General features: G+C 41.4%; 1 protein-coding gene across 5 annotated transcripts in view; it reads right to left on the reverse strand.

The window, feature by feature from the left end:
• pde4d (phosphodiesterase 4D, cAMP-specific) overlaps positions 1-16,582 on the reverse strand; it is a 160,228-nt gene that overhangs the window by 18,343 nt on the left and 125,303 nt on the right. For 4 of the 5 annotated variants that reach the window (XM_046387674.1, XM_046387673.1, XM_046387675.1 and 1 more), the window contains 4 exons: positions 4,784-4,975; positions 2,921-2,957; positions 2,728-2,804; positions 2,247-2,296 (listed from right to left, as the gene is read on the reverse strand). In XM_046387674.1, coding sequence (XP_046243630.1) covers positions 2,247-2,296; positions 2,728-2,804; positions 2,921-2,957; positions 4,784-4,975 — 356 coding nt within the window. Of the gene's footprint in view, positions 1-2,246; positions 2,297-2,727; positions 2,805-2,920; positions 2,958-4,783; positions 4,976-12,785; positions 13,846-16,582 lie in introns of those variants that run through there. The other variant, XM_046387678.1, reaches the window with a different exon arrangement.

The following is a 16,582-nucleotide window of genomic DNA, read 5'->3' on the forward strand; positions in this document are numbered from 1 at the left end:
ACTGGATGGATAGAAAAAATAACTACACATCTGTTAATTCCTCTTTAAAAGTGTATAGGAGACCTGGGCCATTTAAATTAAAAAATACAGTATTTATTTGGGATGTGATATTATCCTTTAGTGCCTCACATGCCCTCTTGGTTCCACATAAAGTATAAGATGCAACATCAAGGAAAGAGGGAAAGTTAGAGACTTATTTAGAGTGGTAAGTTTAAATACAGTTACAGAACTACCTGCAATTCTTTTAAAAATGATTCTAAAACACCTTTGTTTATCCTACCAGTTAGTCGATGACAGATGACAGAAAAGTGCACTAACAAGATGGAGAAGATGACAACGGGATGAGGACAGATGGGGAAAGTAAAAGAAGAGCAAAGAAGCCTAAATGTAATCCTTTGTTAATTCGCTTGTATCCCGTCACTAATTCTACCGAGTTACTAATAATAATGCCTCCTTTCTTTATTCTTTATCCGCAAGATGGCCTAGTCGCCACCTCAGCAAACCTATGCATTAAAGTAGTCAACAGTTTCAAACAATCATGCTCATGACTCACAGCTGTCACCAGTTTATGGCAGGGTCCATAATGGCCGTGCACCAGTATGATCGTATTCTAAATATAGCACAATGTCACCACGATCTGTTTACACATACATCCCATGAAGATTTCTGCCACATAACCTCCTTATATATGAGGAACTGCTTACTCTTTCCTGCACTAAATAATAGCAATAATGATAATTAAATAATTTATAATATGCCTGAATGTGTGTGTTTTTATAGGATTCTATAGGTGTTTGCTCACACCCTCAGGGATTATCTTACTAGACAAAACACGGTGAAATTATTTATTCATGGTGGAGGTTATATGGTCTCTCCTACAAACATCAGTTAGGTTTCAGCCACTGATACTGCTAAAAAGCAAAGTGACTGCCAAGGACAAGTCTATTCTAGCCATCTGAGACTGTCTGTGCCATGTCCTCCTCACAACAAAAACTCTTAAAGTAGGCCAGAGAGGCTGTGCAGTAGACGCTGTGTGTTTAGTGTTTACAGCATATTAAACTATGCAAGTCAGGTAAGGACTCTATTTGCTGGCTGACAGTCCATTCCTGAAGTATTGATATGTCTATGGCTAGGGATTAAATGTTAAAACGTGGCATTGAACTGGTGCCTATTTTCTATAAGCCAAAACTAAACACGCACAGAGAGGTGAAATTAATGGTTTCCCTTTAAATCTATTTCCTTTTATATGAAGACAACTGAAATAATAGCTCTGGAAAAAAGACAGACAAACAAAATTTGGTCTGCATCCACAACAAAACTGCAAGCTTACAAAGCATAAAAGCAGACACTGAGCAGTTGTTCATGAGCGAACTACCTGTCTCGCCAAACTTCCATAAGTTTTAGGGACTTCTGACAGAATCTTTGCTCAACAAATCGATTATTTCCATAAAAGGCTAGACCTATTCAAACTTTACAGAAAATAATAAAACCACTAGTGAACCACTTTTCAGCTAAATATGCCATCCATATCTGTATTCTGATCGCATTGGATACAACATTCATTTTCTCTGGCTCCCTCCGCAGCATGTCTGTGTTTGCCAGCTCCTCATCACCACCATGCTGATAACTCGCAATAGACAAAAACAGCACTATGACTACAAAAGCATTAGGGATGCACGATGACAGACACAACATCAAAAATTTAGAATGAAATATCGGCATCGGCCCAAAACGAGCATCCAATACGACAGGCCAAAAATGTGATGCTTTAATTCTCCGCATGTGATGCAAACCGTTGACAAAGTACCATTATATCGATAAGAGACATTAGTTTAGAAAAAACAAGTTCATATACTGACATCAACAATATATCAGATATATATGAAAATATCAGCATATCAGATATGGACAGAAATGCAATACTGTGCATCCCTAAACAGCAACATCTATATTGGTCTTAATATATTTAATCTCCAATTGTAACATATAGCTAATTCTACAAATACTACAAATACTTCAAATGTTAAGACACATGACCTGCAGTCCTCTTATTTAGCATTTACAAACAGTATATAAACATCTAGTAAAGGGTTTAGAACACTATAAGGACATTTCAAGTATTTAGTGAAGTTCTGCATTTGTCGACAACTGTAATTATTGTGATTCTCATACCCCACTATTGATCACACACACACAAAACACACTCAAACACACAAGTCATTTAGCTGCTCTTGCTGTTCACATACCTGTAAAGGTGGTCTTGGTGATAGGTGGTGGGTTACACATGGGTGATCTCCTGTCATGGGGGGAACAAACACACAAACTAAGACATTTCCGTCCCATAACAATACAATGAGTAGTTAGCCTCAAAGTATCTTATTTAAAACTTATCTAAAAGACTTTTTTCACTAAGGCAGGCCCATTTCCCTTCAATCATTTCCATACATGTAGCACTGAAGCACAGCATATGGTGAAATGCTATTGTTACTATTTTTGTAGTGCTCAATGCAAACAGCAGAGGGCGAGCAAAGACAAACTGGGAGATACTGAAGGCAGAACTGACAGGTGACTTCAAACCATTGCCTCTTGTTAAGAAGAAGATCTTAGTCATGGAGTGACATGTGATAAGCTGGCATGCTGACCATGTTATACAGTCAATCCTCCCACTATGTCAGACTTCATTTCTGTCTGAAAAAACACTAAAGCTTGGCAACTTTGGCAACTTACTTATTGGATGCTCTGTCTTGCTGTAGATTAGTTAATGCACCGAAGTTGTTTCGTACAGTTCTCAAGCTGGCAAGAACCTGAAGTGAAACATGACAGATTAGGGCTGAGTTATGCAGTATTGATCAGTTCATGACAATCCAAAACACCAAAACAAAAAAAGAATAGAAAGAAGGAAACTAGCACAAGTGCTCACCTGTGCAAATGGCGTTACAATCATATCGTCACCATGACTGAAAGACACAAGGAGAGTGGCCTTAATGTTAATTGCAGATCTACAGTACATTTGCATTCGACCAGAGGGGAGTGTGTTCATGTTCCGAAAAGGTCAAGAGGGCTGTGGAGTGGGGAGTGTGGGTCATCACATAAGATTAGTATCAGCGTCTCTGAAGCATTCCATCACAGTGACACGTTTACTCACCACGTCAGCTACCAGCTGAGGCCCTACTTCTCAACGTCTACTACCTTCAGAGCAATTTTAGTAAGACAACTGAGAATTTGTGCATCGAGACCGAATTTTTTTGGTCTCTCACAACCTTTCTCCACGGCCTTTCACACTTCCTTTCCATTCCACCCCTTATCTATAAAAGTATACCCCTTATGCAAACATTATTTCATATTTTCATTGACCTTGCCTCACTGAGTGCAAACTACCTGAATTAGGTAGAGTTTGAGAGTCTTGCTCAAGGGCACCTCGGTGGGCATTGTTAAGTGAGTGGAGGGTATTACTCATTCAATTCCAGCTAAAAGAATTTTAACCACCAAAACGTTGAGTCAGGTTCCCGGTGACCTCCAAGCTTTGTGATTGTGAACACTGTCAACATTTGTTCAGGTGACTGCAGTGTGTTAGAGTCATGGAGCTCTTCGCTTAATGCTCAGCTCTACACAGACCACAGTCACAATCAGTGTGACAAGTGACAAGCTTGGCAAGAAGGACAAATGACATGTAGGCTTGTCATGTGCTCTTATTGCAAGACAAATAGAAGGTACTCAGAGCAGAGATGATGGGCAATATGCCCTCTGGGAGCAATGGAAAGAATCTTTGCAGACAGATAAGAGGTGAAGCAGGAACACGTCTTCTCGGGGAACGAGCAGGCAGTCGTAGCTCTGTTCTGATGGGGTTTCTTTTTGTTTGTTTGTTTTTGCGAGGACTGTAAGTACATCAGCAATTTAATGTTGATGAACCCGATTTAGAAGCTGTATCATTAAGAATTTAATAAAGAGAGCTGTTCAGACAAGTAGCCTCCTGCTCTCAAGTTTCCGTGTGTATGCAAATCAGTAGGAAAAAAAAAGATATGAAAGAATGAGGCATAAAAGATTAATGGATACTCGTAATAATAGTTTTTAACGTGGTAACTGGAGAGTGGGCGTAGGTCAAGGAAGGGTCATTGGCTTAATACTCCAGAGCAAAAAGCAGCAGTGAGGAGGAAGTCTAAGATTACTGTGGGACACTATTTTTCATCCTTCTGTCTATTTGTCTTTCCTTCGGGCTGGATCGAAATGCCGCGTTTTCAGTCAATATTTTTATTCCATGTAGCACTAAGTGCATAGTACATGAAACTGGATAGTCACCATTGTGTGGGAAATGAGGGATGCTCTATCAGCATATACACTGACCCACAATATGCCAGTGGATTGTGTGGAGTGCTGTCCGCCACAGTTATAAGGCAATGGGAAATTAGTATAATAATATGATCACAGTGCACAAGTCCATCCCATTGTTCTTATGAGTTACACTGACATAACCAACAAATTGGGAAAATATCACAGCCACATAACCTAAGCTTATGGACACTTTGCGACCTTACTGCCTTCTTTATGCTACTGGTTATGCCTAAGAATAGATGTGACACCACACAATCAGCTGTTGGTCATGCACACTTCCCACCCAGACCATAGCGGGATGGCAGCTTTAGGATCTGCTCTGAGAAACATCCAGCACTGACAGGTTCAGACAGAACAGAAAAATTGCAGAATTAACCACATTTCAACACAATAAGGAGCATCTGGGTGAATTTTATGAAGGTTCAGGGGCAAGGAAAAGATGTCATGCACTCACATGTCACTGGCAATGGAGGAGTTTCGGGACATAGACTTGGGCGAGAGGTCGTAGTCACTGTCGGAACGGTAGAGAAACGACTCTCTCCGTTGGCTGTGGACAAAATTGGCCTGCAGGATGAGGCCTGAACCCGGGCTGGCCATTGGGTCCAGGGGGCTGCGCCCTGATGACGTGCCATTGTCCACATCAAAACTGCATATGGAGAGAGGGAGGGACGGAGAAAGACACAAAAAATTAGAATCAGAAAATGTGCAACTGTAATTTTTTTTAAATGAGAAAATGAGACTACATAGTAATATAAAACTAGCTAAGATTCATGCATGTCTGATGTCCTTTCAACAGTCCAAAGATGAGGGGATGAATTTTCTATTTGCACCAGTTTCCTCAGAATAAACTGCAGTAAAAATATGGACCATCTGACTGCACTTGAAGTGGTGCAACTTCTCCAGTCTTTGCACTTCAGTTCTTATAAAAAATCCCCCCAAAACATCACAGATAAAGTGCTGTCAGTAACAGACTGTACTAATGGCTGCATGATGTGGCTTGATTATCCATGTGTTAATAAATAGCAGGCTTTATGCACTTGTTAATTACATGTTAGAGGTCTTGATGACTTCAGAGCTAACCCACATACTGACTAACTCCACATGAATATATTATGTTTTTCAATGCAGCAGCACAGGCTCTGCTGTGCATTTCCATATGCTGCTGTAAAAATTGGCTCCGGTGTCATGAGCGGTGAAACTCAAAACATAACATGACATGCCTACACTGAGCATGACGAGCGTACCACGCAAGTGGGCCCTATAATGGGCTCGCCAGTGCTGCTGGCTGATGAAGATCTGTTCATAAGCTTAACCATTCAAAATTATAATCAGTCATTCCCTCATTATCTGGCAGATTACTGGATGATTATGATGGGTAGCAAACTAATTGGAACATTACCAGCAGTCAAGACTAATGCAGAAACACTGAGTGCCACCTACACACAACCAACAGTGATGCATTCTGGATATACTTTGTCTAAATTCTGCACAGGGCCACAGGGAATTCCTCTCCTCTGACAATGACACTGACTCATAGTTGAAAGGCATTCTTAAACCAGTGACACCATTTCTCACTGGGATGTCTCAATGAGCTCCTTAGTCTCCTAGGTGATTGTACGCTCAGGTGATGACTAACGTCTGTCATCAGGGGTATCTGCCTCATCGCTAAGGCTACCAAGCAATCCCATAATCCCATCTGGTGTCGATGCTAAGGTCAGGGGGGGATTCCCCCTAAGCGCGACACATACGGACGGGGATGACGTCCTCCTCTGCTCGTGTTAGGATTTTCCTGACAATATGTTTATTCATGTGGAAGAGGAGAGGAAACCTGAAGAACCGAGTAAACTGTGTGAGTGTACATGTGCTTGCATGCTGTAGAAAGCCAAGAAAGACATTCTTGTTACTAATCCATGAGAAATAACTAACATTGCTACTAGAATCCTTCCAATTTTCCATCTTGAGCTTGTATGATTGTATTTCAGATCACCAACAACAGATGATTCACTGATTTAACAAGTCCATAATTATCACTTTAATTTGTGTTTACCAAGTTTGGTTTGTAGTTTGTTGTTTCAAACAAGGAACTGTAGACTGAGATTTTGAGAGGAAGAATTCATTATGTGCTTCTGACAAAGCCATGGTACACAGGACATGCCAAGCGTATTTTCCACAACGACTAAATGGCTAACTGCTGTGCTATCTCTGTGTGATCTCTGTGAATAGCAGCAGCAAAGAGGGTGAAAACTTCAGTTGTGGAATGGGATAGTCTGGATGTCTGCCTGATAACTGAGGAAAGGGCAAACGTATTGTCCTCGTTCCTGTCTCTAACTAGCTCTTAGACAAACACACACACACACACACACATAGATCGAGAGGTGATATGCGAGCTGCAGTGGCTCCAGCAACATTTTTTTTTAACTGCTGTGTTTGTCTACCACACATCACCCCAATTTCTGTCCCTGAGTTCTCTCATTCTGTCACTCTATATTTAGTATAAGTTCAGGAGCATGTCAGTCCAAACCAGTATTGTCCACACACAAACACCCTCTTATCACATCACAAGTGCTTCATCTGTTTTCCAACCAAAGACTTAGTTGAGCGACTTACACATAGTATTTCCAGACATAGGCCAGGCCATTCTCCAGCTGTTTTGTGTGACGTGTGTATGGGTGTGTGTGTGTGTGTAATACTTAAAAAGGCAAAGATAAGAGAAGCAGTGATAGTGAAAGAAACACAACACCCAGCATATGTTTAACAACTGATTCATTATCACACATACTCTGACGTCACGTCCTTCACAGCTAAACTTCTGATACGTAACTCTACTCTCACCGTGTGCATGCGTGCATGCGTGTGTGTGTGTGTGAGTACAGCGTGAATCCACAGACACGCCCTCACTGGGAATGACAGAAACTAGTTTACTGAGGTGTTGCACCAGCATTGACATCACAGTGGGAACGCCTGGAATTTTTTTCCCTGCCCTGACACAACGCAGCAGGCTTTGATGAGCAAGCACGAGTTAGAGGGAAAAAAAAGGAAAAGGAAAAGAAAAAGAAAAAGAAAAAAGAAGTGAAAAACGTCAACACCCCTATGACTATGTTATGAGAATCAACAGAAAGCACGAGTACAACTAACAGTAGGATTGTGAAGGAGATGGGAACTAAAACCAGCATTACAAGCAGCCCGAGACACTGAGAAACCAAGGTTTACCTAAAAAGGAGTGATTCACAATGAGACAAACAGGCCAGGAAGGAAGGAGAGAGACGGAAGCAAACAGGGAAAGAGAGAAAAACTGAAAGGAAGAAAGAACGTAGCTGTAAAATATACAGTTTCATATTGATCAACAATGATGCAATTTGAGCTGTTTTTTGAATCTCTACATTTCCCCAGTGAACGCAATTAACTGATTAGATTCCCAGCCAAAACAGCAGACACAATTTTTAATTTACATGTGACTTCCACAAACATTTTAATTCGCTAAAACAGTTTTCTATAATACGTCACAAGTCAATCCATCTATTTCTATATGCTGGTAGGAACAATTTAAGTTTCACTTGAAAAACTTGCGCCGCAAAGCTAACTACAATGGCATCAATAATATCATCTGTTGAGATTGTGAGTTTGAGCAATAGACGAAATTATATACTACTTCAGGATACTACAATGTTCTAACAATAAATTAACATCAAAACATAACCACGTGTAATTTAGAGCAAATACACAAGTATATCTGGTTCCTCATCACAATTCATTGTTTTACCATAATAGTCAGGTTGGCCAACATAAGGTAGGTAATATTTTCTGTATTTCTGATGTTGTCTATAAACAACAAAAAAACCCCCGACTTGAATATAACTATTTTAGAAACTATTTTATCTTGAACAATCTCACTTCAGATCTAACACTTCACCCCAGACGGTAACATACTGGAGGGCTGGAGGTGCTGATAGCTAATCTTTGTTGTGATCAAAGCCAAATAACTGTCAGACATCTAAAGCTTCACTTCACTGGAAAATGTAAAAACATGACAGATAAACCGAGAAAAAAAGGTTTTGCAGCATTCTGAATAGCACTATGTAGGGAGTAATATAGCCGCAATAACTCACAGCTGCATGAGAAGACAAAAAGACGCCCTGTAGGGACGATGTTTCCCACAAGAGTAAAGTTTCGTGCTCGGGTTTAGAGTTGCAAGGGGGGGAAAAAAAAAGAAAAAGAAAGTTTGTTCATCGCTATCAAACCTCTCAGCATATGTTTAAACACAAGAAATGTACAGTTACGGTAAGAGCACTGAGGTGGACGAGTAGTGGCTGTTGTGACTTCATATTGTAGCACGCTACAGGTTATACATCCGAGCCAAAGGACACTGCACAGCTCTTTCATCTTCTGTCCCTCCCGTCTCAGACTCTTCAGCACTTCTGTCTTCATGTTCTTTCTCCTTCTCTGTCTTTCTCTCCCTTTCTCTTTCACACACACACACACACACACACATATATACAGACTAAATGGCGTAAATCAATGACTCATTCATGTCCAGCCCTGGGTCACTTGAGCAATGATAAACACCACAGGAGTTGATGTGACAGCAGCGTCAGGAGGCGTACTACAGAAGGAGGTCAGGGTATAAACGTCTTTGATACATAATCAGCTGAGGTGACGAGAGCGAGGCTCTGTTTTCCCAGTACGTTAAAGCAAACTTCTTATTATTGTCTCTTTAAAAAGTGCAAACAAGCACAATCAATATCAAATGTTTTGACAGTTGAAAAAAAAAGAAAAAAGAAAAAAAGAAACAGGCAAACTTTCACTAAAACTAGGACACAAATCTGGAGAGAGGATAGAAAAAACCAAAAAACCGCAGTTACAGGTGTGTTTGGAAAGTGTGCTGATCAGAACAGAGCTGTGTTTAAGCTGGCAGAGGGAAGACGACACTCGATTTATTTTAGAAAGCTGAGAGGACAAAGAGGGGAGCGAGCAGTGTAGGAAGGACAAGGGGGGACATGTCAGAGCTGTGTGTGTGTGTGTGCGCGTGTGTGTGATTATACTGTGTATTTACGAGGATTGTGATGAGCGCGTTCCATTGCATGCATGCGGGAGTGGTGGTACGTGATCCTGAACTTGTGTCTGGTAACCTTGACCATGTTGTTTGTGCAGCAACCCGTGACAGGCAGAAAGAGAGACCAAAGGTGACACACTGAGACAAGAGAGCTGACACGGATGATGCTTAAGATTCAGACATACTGCGAGTGATGGAAAAGGTTTTAATATTTATGCTTAGGAAATGTGACTTACTGCGACCGTCAGTGTACTCTGAATCCCACCAGAGACACCACAAGAGATCAGAATGTCAAACTCTTACTTGCTAAAAAACAAAACAAAAAAAAAGCTCAGGACTAACAGACTGAAAACATCACAAAACACCTTGTCAGCAGCACCTGCATCAGCTACAACATTAAAATATTAAAACCACTGAAGACAGTGAAGACATCAAAATTAATCATATCTTTACTATGCAATGCTCTGCGGGGAAACCCTGGGTTCTGGCAATCATGCGGCTGCTCTTTGCCTCGGCTTACACACACAATAATGAACCTTATGTTGCAGGCAAAACAGCTAATTCAACTGTTGAACACTCTCTTTAACATCGTTTAAAATGTTTAAAATGGCTCCATCAGGCAACACACTAGTGTATATGAACTTCTCATTTTCAGCAGTTTTTTCATCATTTTGAAATGAAAGTCAGCAGGGGAATAAACGGGGCTAAACAGCATCTTATCAACAAATAACATGTGACGCAAGACAGAAAAACAAAATGCGAGGCAGCCAGCACACATAGGGCAGTCAGGCAGTCAGGGCAGGCAGATAAGTGACTGACCACTTGCTGATACCCAGGACATGTTTTTTTTTTTCCTATCTGCCCTGCACTAATGCTCACACACCTTCTTAGTCACACATTCACACATGAGCGGAAGCAGCATGACACACACACACACACACACACACACAGACACTAAATGAATTTGCCACCCAACAGGTGGCAAATGCAGGAAATATTGGTCCATGGTAAATAAACCGCTGAGGGTTATGCCACATTGCACACTTTATGCTTGGTAACAATTTAAATTCTAATTAACATACAGTGCATGACATGAATTAGAAAGCTACACTGGAAAAAAACTCTCGTCTGCCTGAATATTTGAGTATACTGCGATGTTTTCACTGGCCAAAATTATGCCTAAAGGCTCACACTCTGTTGTTATCTCTCCCTCCCTCTTTCTCGCCACATCAGGTAGAAGCAATAAAATCCTTCACTTTTGTCATGACATCGCTCTAGTGTTCGCTGTCACTGCGGCATTCAGAAAACTCAGTCAATCATGAGAGACATATAAAGAAATCACCATGGCAATGTAGCGTCATCGCGGGTCACATGGTTCAAAGCAAACCAGTTTGATCCTATACACACACACACACACACAAGGTCCACTTAAAAATGAACCTATTTTCAGTCTTATTCATCGTTTCAGGTCTTTATTATTAAAGGTCAAATCTAGAAAACATGTTAGATAACTTGCAAGTTGTCAAGTCCTACAGGAGGACAGGTAACCTTCAACATCTACAGCCTGCCTGGCAAGCTCAAATGTGGATTGACAAAAGCCAGATGGAAACACTTAAGTTCAAAGTCACACATTCCCCACTTCTCCACGGTTTATCTCAGCACATTGTAACATCACCCCGGGTTTGAAAGTGTGGAAGAGATGCTGCAGTAGCTGTGGAACTCATTTCCAAATCCTCATCTTTAGCTTTATCCAAACTCAAGCTAACAGGCTGATGGATACTCAAAAGTCCACACACACAAACCTGAATTCACATGTGTGTGGAGTGGGTCCTTTTTAAGTTTGGTCAGGCCAGGGGACGTCAAACACCTGGACTACGTCTTAGATATGCACAAGCAGACACACAGGGAACTGCACACGTAAATACACAAGCACTCATGCAAACTTAAAGACACAAACAATGTCACAAACATAGAACTAAGTAACCCGTACAGAGACATTCTTGATGTGAATTTGAAGATTCAGGGACATCAGCGCCTCTTTCTGCATTACACATGCATACATTACACACGCGCAGTAACACAAACATCTAAAACGTTGCCTATAATTCAGGTGTTTTTAAGTGATAGTCACAAATCTACAGTAAATCTTCAGAGAACGAAGCCTTGATGAAACAGAAGAGAGGAGCGCAGGACAGATGGAGGAGGCGGAACGATTTGTCCAGCTGAGTACTGCTTTTGGTAGCCATTCAAGAAGCGGATTCATGAAAACCTAAGACTGCCAGATTCTCAGCTTTTAACATGAGAAAAAGCTACATCCTGCAGTCAGCTCTAACACTAGTGTCAGGTTTATGTGTAGCTACACGACTGCTTTCGCATCCTCTCCGCTGCATCCAACCACATCACATATTGTGTGTGATCTGACACGATATGATCTCACCTTCACAGACCTAATTAATACGTCTTCATTTCACATAAGTGTCACTTCCTGCTGGCGAGGTTGTAGAGCAGATTAATAAACTGACAAGATGAGAACACCATGAACCCTGCATGGAGGTCTGACGGGGTTCAACCGTATGCTGCTGGCCAAACACCACCCCACCAACACTGCGTATTTATCCGGGGTTATTCTGATTTATCTACAGCTTTGCCTCAGAGTATCACCATGGAAAATACTGTGAATATTAACTTCCAGCGTTATGGCTACGGTGCAGTTTCTTAGTTAGAAATGAATGCTGACAGGCAAGGACAAGTTGCGACGGGAGGGGGAAGCAGAAAGGAGGGGGAGGACGATTTGTGCCCCTGGCACTAGGCTCTGCATCCTGCATTTATCTGGAGCCATGTGCAGGCAGGAGAACGCAGTGAGACAACACATTCCTCAACATTCCTCCGCTGTTTTCCAACCTTATAGACAATTACACTAGCAGAAGGGACAGCAAGTTCTAATATAAGCACACTTATGGTTAGACACAGGGATCATGACAACTACAGGAAGGGTTATGTCATCACTGAGTCGAAGTGATAAAGCACAAAACACACCAGAGTGTAAGACAAAACCAATCTAATCTGACCACAGAACGTGTCATGCCTCGGGCAGAAATAATTGTTAGTGACCTATCTACTGAATGCAGAAGATTTTTGCAGCAAACACAGGAAGAAGCAGAGAAGTTCTGATTGAGAAGAAGCGTCATGCCATTCAGATGACAGCTAAGATGACATGCAGGGAAAAAAAATGAAGGAAGGAAGGAAGGAAGGGCTTGGGATGAAGCCGGCGAGGGAGAGGAAAAGTATTTCAGAGAGCAATCTACAGGAGGATGGAGAACAATAGTGCAACACACGAAACAATAACACACACAACAGAACTGACATGAAAATGAAGCCAACAGGACAAAGTTCCCCATCTATTTACCTTATTCCCTCTGTGTTCTTCAATGAGCTGGTGGAGCGCGACCGCGGCTTCAGAATGATACTCATCATCTGGCTCTTCCTTCCACATCCACGAACATTACATGTGCAAATGAGCACACACTCACACACCCCCCCCACACACTTTTGGGCCACCCGGAGCCCTTTGACCAGTCCTCCGCTGTGGTCTGACCACACTCCTCACTGGTCCAACAGGACCTTCCTTCCCTCGGCGACAGTCAGGTGGAGTGGTCAGGTCTGCCGAGCTGCTTGAGACCAAACCTGAGTCCAGTCGAACCGAACCCTCCGTCCAAGATTATTTCACACTGCTACTGCTGCTTCTCCTCCTCCTCCTCCGATCGTTTGACAGTAGGTGGTTTTATAGCCTGCTCTCCCTCCCTCTCTCGCCGTCACTCACTTGCACTTATCTTTCTTGCCGGATCAGTGTGTGATCTTCCTCTCTCCTAATCCAGCCATGCACTCACTTACTCTTTCTCACTGTGCTTCTCACTTTCAGGTCCCCATGTTTTTTTGCCCTATTGAGTGGTGGAAATAAGATCTCCCTTTCCTCCCATGCTGTTTGTTTTCATTCAATCCTTGCCTCTTGTCTCTCTTGCTCTCTTTTTCACAACTCTGTCCCTGTTTTTGAGTTACATGACTCTCCTATTCTCTCTGTTTCCCGGAGCTCCAGCTTGGGTATGTCTGGAGTGGGAGGGGTTGTTTTGGTAGTAGTAATTGCTTGAGGGGCGGGACATGTATTCCCCAAGCGATCCTGTCAACAACCGCCTCAAGTGCCAATCACTAAGCTGCCACGGTAACCTAAAACCAACAGCTAAAGCATGCCAATGATCTGGAGAGTGTTCACACAAAGACAGTGTTGGCTGCATTTTCATCATTCCAATAAGAGAAGCAATAAATAGAGAAAGCAAGGGATTCAGTGAAAAGCTCTTGGTTTTTTGACAGACAAACAGGGGTTAGGAATGTACTGGCACATGGCATTATCAAAACTGAGGATACAACGTGTAGGAGTGAAGACATGTGAAAGGGACAAAAAAAGGACAAATTTAATCTTACTATTATTTGCAGCAAGCTATTCTCACGCATGATATTTAATGATTTATCCATAGTTAAATGATAAATAAACTTACTTAGAGTATGTAGAGTTTTTCATTTTGTTTAGCATTTCTAATTTGTTCATCATGTATATATGTAATTTAATTTCATAATTTACATTTTAGGTTTTTTTTTCATTACTTTAAAGTTGTGATTCTATCCAACAACAGAAGCACTTCAGACCTTGGGACATCCGTTTTAAGGTCAGTCCTACATTTTTTACCATATGCACAAACAGCCTTAAAAACCAGAGCAGAGGCTGCAGGAACTCACAGCGGCCTCAGGTAAAATGTAAAAATATTGTTCCCCCCCAGCAGCCTCTAACCTTTACATACAGTCATATGTAAGATCAGCCAAACAAAACTATTGCAGAACTACTCTCTTCAACCGCCAATTACTGTGTTCCACAGTAACAGAATGGGTTTAGGTATTTTTATACCCAAGACTGAGGAGATTATTTTGGTTTTAATGTGCTTATTTACAGATTTAAAATACGACGTGCCTTGTTGGTTATATAATGGAATCATAAGTGCATTGCTGTCTATGAAGTAGGTATGGGTGTGAGGTTCAGACAGGCATCACCTGCTGTCAGAAATGTGGGCCAGGGAGCAAACATTAGCACTTCACCAGACAGACAGTTGTGTCAGTTGTCTCGCACGTCAATCACACTTGAATGAGTCAAGGAAGCTACCCCACCTTTGTATGCACTCTTTGTGCAGCCTGTAGGGTGCTGGACGATCACAATGGAAATGAGAAAATGTCAGCCTAGTATGAATGTGTCATTTCAGCGTAGTATTCAGGTTAAATATTCACATCCATGCACAGACAAATGCATTCTTTGTCAACGGTTGTGTAAAGTAGTGCCAATATTGCCCACTCTGACGCATAATCCTGCATCTCTGCATCATACACAAACACTGCAGACAATTATTCTTGGATTTTATGCTGTTGTCTCTGTTGCAGTTATCTACAGAGAGATGAGCAATACAGCAATACATCGGCAATCACAAAAAAAAAAATAGGGCGCTACAGCTTCTCCATCCCTAGTCGTAGCTGGAAGAAGTAAAAAGGTAAAATCAAGAGCAACAAACACAGAAAAAAGCACATGCAACCAGTAGCACAAAGCTTCAGCATACACATTATCCCAGCCTTCAGATTATTTCCATGTCATCAATAGTGCACCTGGGTGTAGACGTAAATAACAAGAGAGTGACATCAGTCGGAGGACATTTCTCCTTTGTTCAAGGGATGCATGGGTTCAAGAGACGGAAAGCAGAAAAGGAAAGGCATCAATCTCCAGCTCTCATAAGGAAAGAATTAATTGCTCACTGCACCCATACACTGATAATACTGATAATACATCCACTTCATGGCTACCGATGCTGCAGAGTAAATTACGTAGATGAGCTTTTATGTCACAGAAGAAAGGATTCAGACCAGAGGAAAGAGCAAGCCAGATGTCATATGCTAATTTCTTGTATACGCACATGCAGATGACATGCTTGACAAATGGCACGCAAGCAAAACGCCAGTTCACTAGCCATACACACAGACGCCTTAGCAAATCAGTACACACAAGGTTAACTTCAAATAAATATTTTTATACGCACAGTAACCTATCCCTGCACTGTTAATCTAAAAGTGCATGAGAAATCAGATTTAAACACGTGTTGATTTCATTGTGTGTCTCTTTTGGACAGAGCGGCTGATTTCATGCTGACCGACCGTGTATGGAGCACCTGAAGTGAGTTACAGTAAGTTGAATAGGCACATCTAATGCTTTCAGTGTAGCATGGCAGAACGACGTAGTTTATATCTTGGTCAAAGTGGTGAAACTAATCCTATTACCACAGTCTGCACATTCCATGCGGTCAAAGAGAGAACAACAAAAGGGAACAGTTTCCTTACAAAAACCATGGAATCCAACAGTCTTTCCTCTGCCTTGAGGCCTTATGAAACCCAAATAAAAACACCACAGACAACATGATGACAGGTACTACAAAAACAACACAACACACATACACACCATGCCATTCTACTAAGTTCAATCTTTTGAAAAACTGAACACAATTTGAGACCACATTATTTTACTTTAATGACACATCTGTGCATATTGAAGCAATCGCCCGTTCACATTGTTTCAGCGACTAAAACTGCTCAGAATTTAGGGTTTTATCAGTAAGAAACTAGCACTCTTAAGCCTAACCAGTACATAACATGAGAGTCACACTGTTGGTTGTTGTTTTCGTCTCTACTGTGAAATGTGCACAGTGATTATTTACTTCCTGGCTGCACTACTTGTCCAGGTAACTTTGGGTATAACTTTGCGACAGGGTCTAGTTGCTGGACTGACCCACGCTATCAAAAGATCATCCACGCTACATCATACCACCAATGTTTTTTTTTTTATGCAAGTAGAAGAGTCTTCGTCTTATTCTTTTTAAACTGGTGATAATTTGTCTGTCTGTCTTTAAACAAAATCAAACAACCTAACGGCAAAATTGTAATTGTCTTGACTGTACATTTACCACCATTATTCAACAGAATATTTGTGCCCCATTAATAACAGTATTTCTATTCACAGTATTTCTATAAATAGCAGGGATAACACAAGCTGTCAAAATACCAATGTATGCTGCAAATCCAGAGTATGGCACAATCTGCTACCATCAGTGTTTCTCTAATGAA

Source organism: Scatophagus argus, chromosome 4, assembly GCF_020382885.2.
Source record: "Scatophagus argus isolate fScaArg1 chromosome 4, fScaArg1.pri, whole genome shotgun sequence".
Classification (NCBI taxonomy): domain Eukaryota; kingdom Metazoa; phylum Chordata; class Actinopteri; family Scatophagidae; genus Scatophagus; species Scatophagus argus.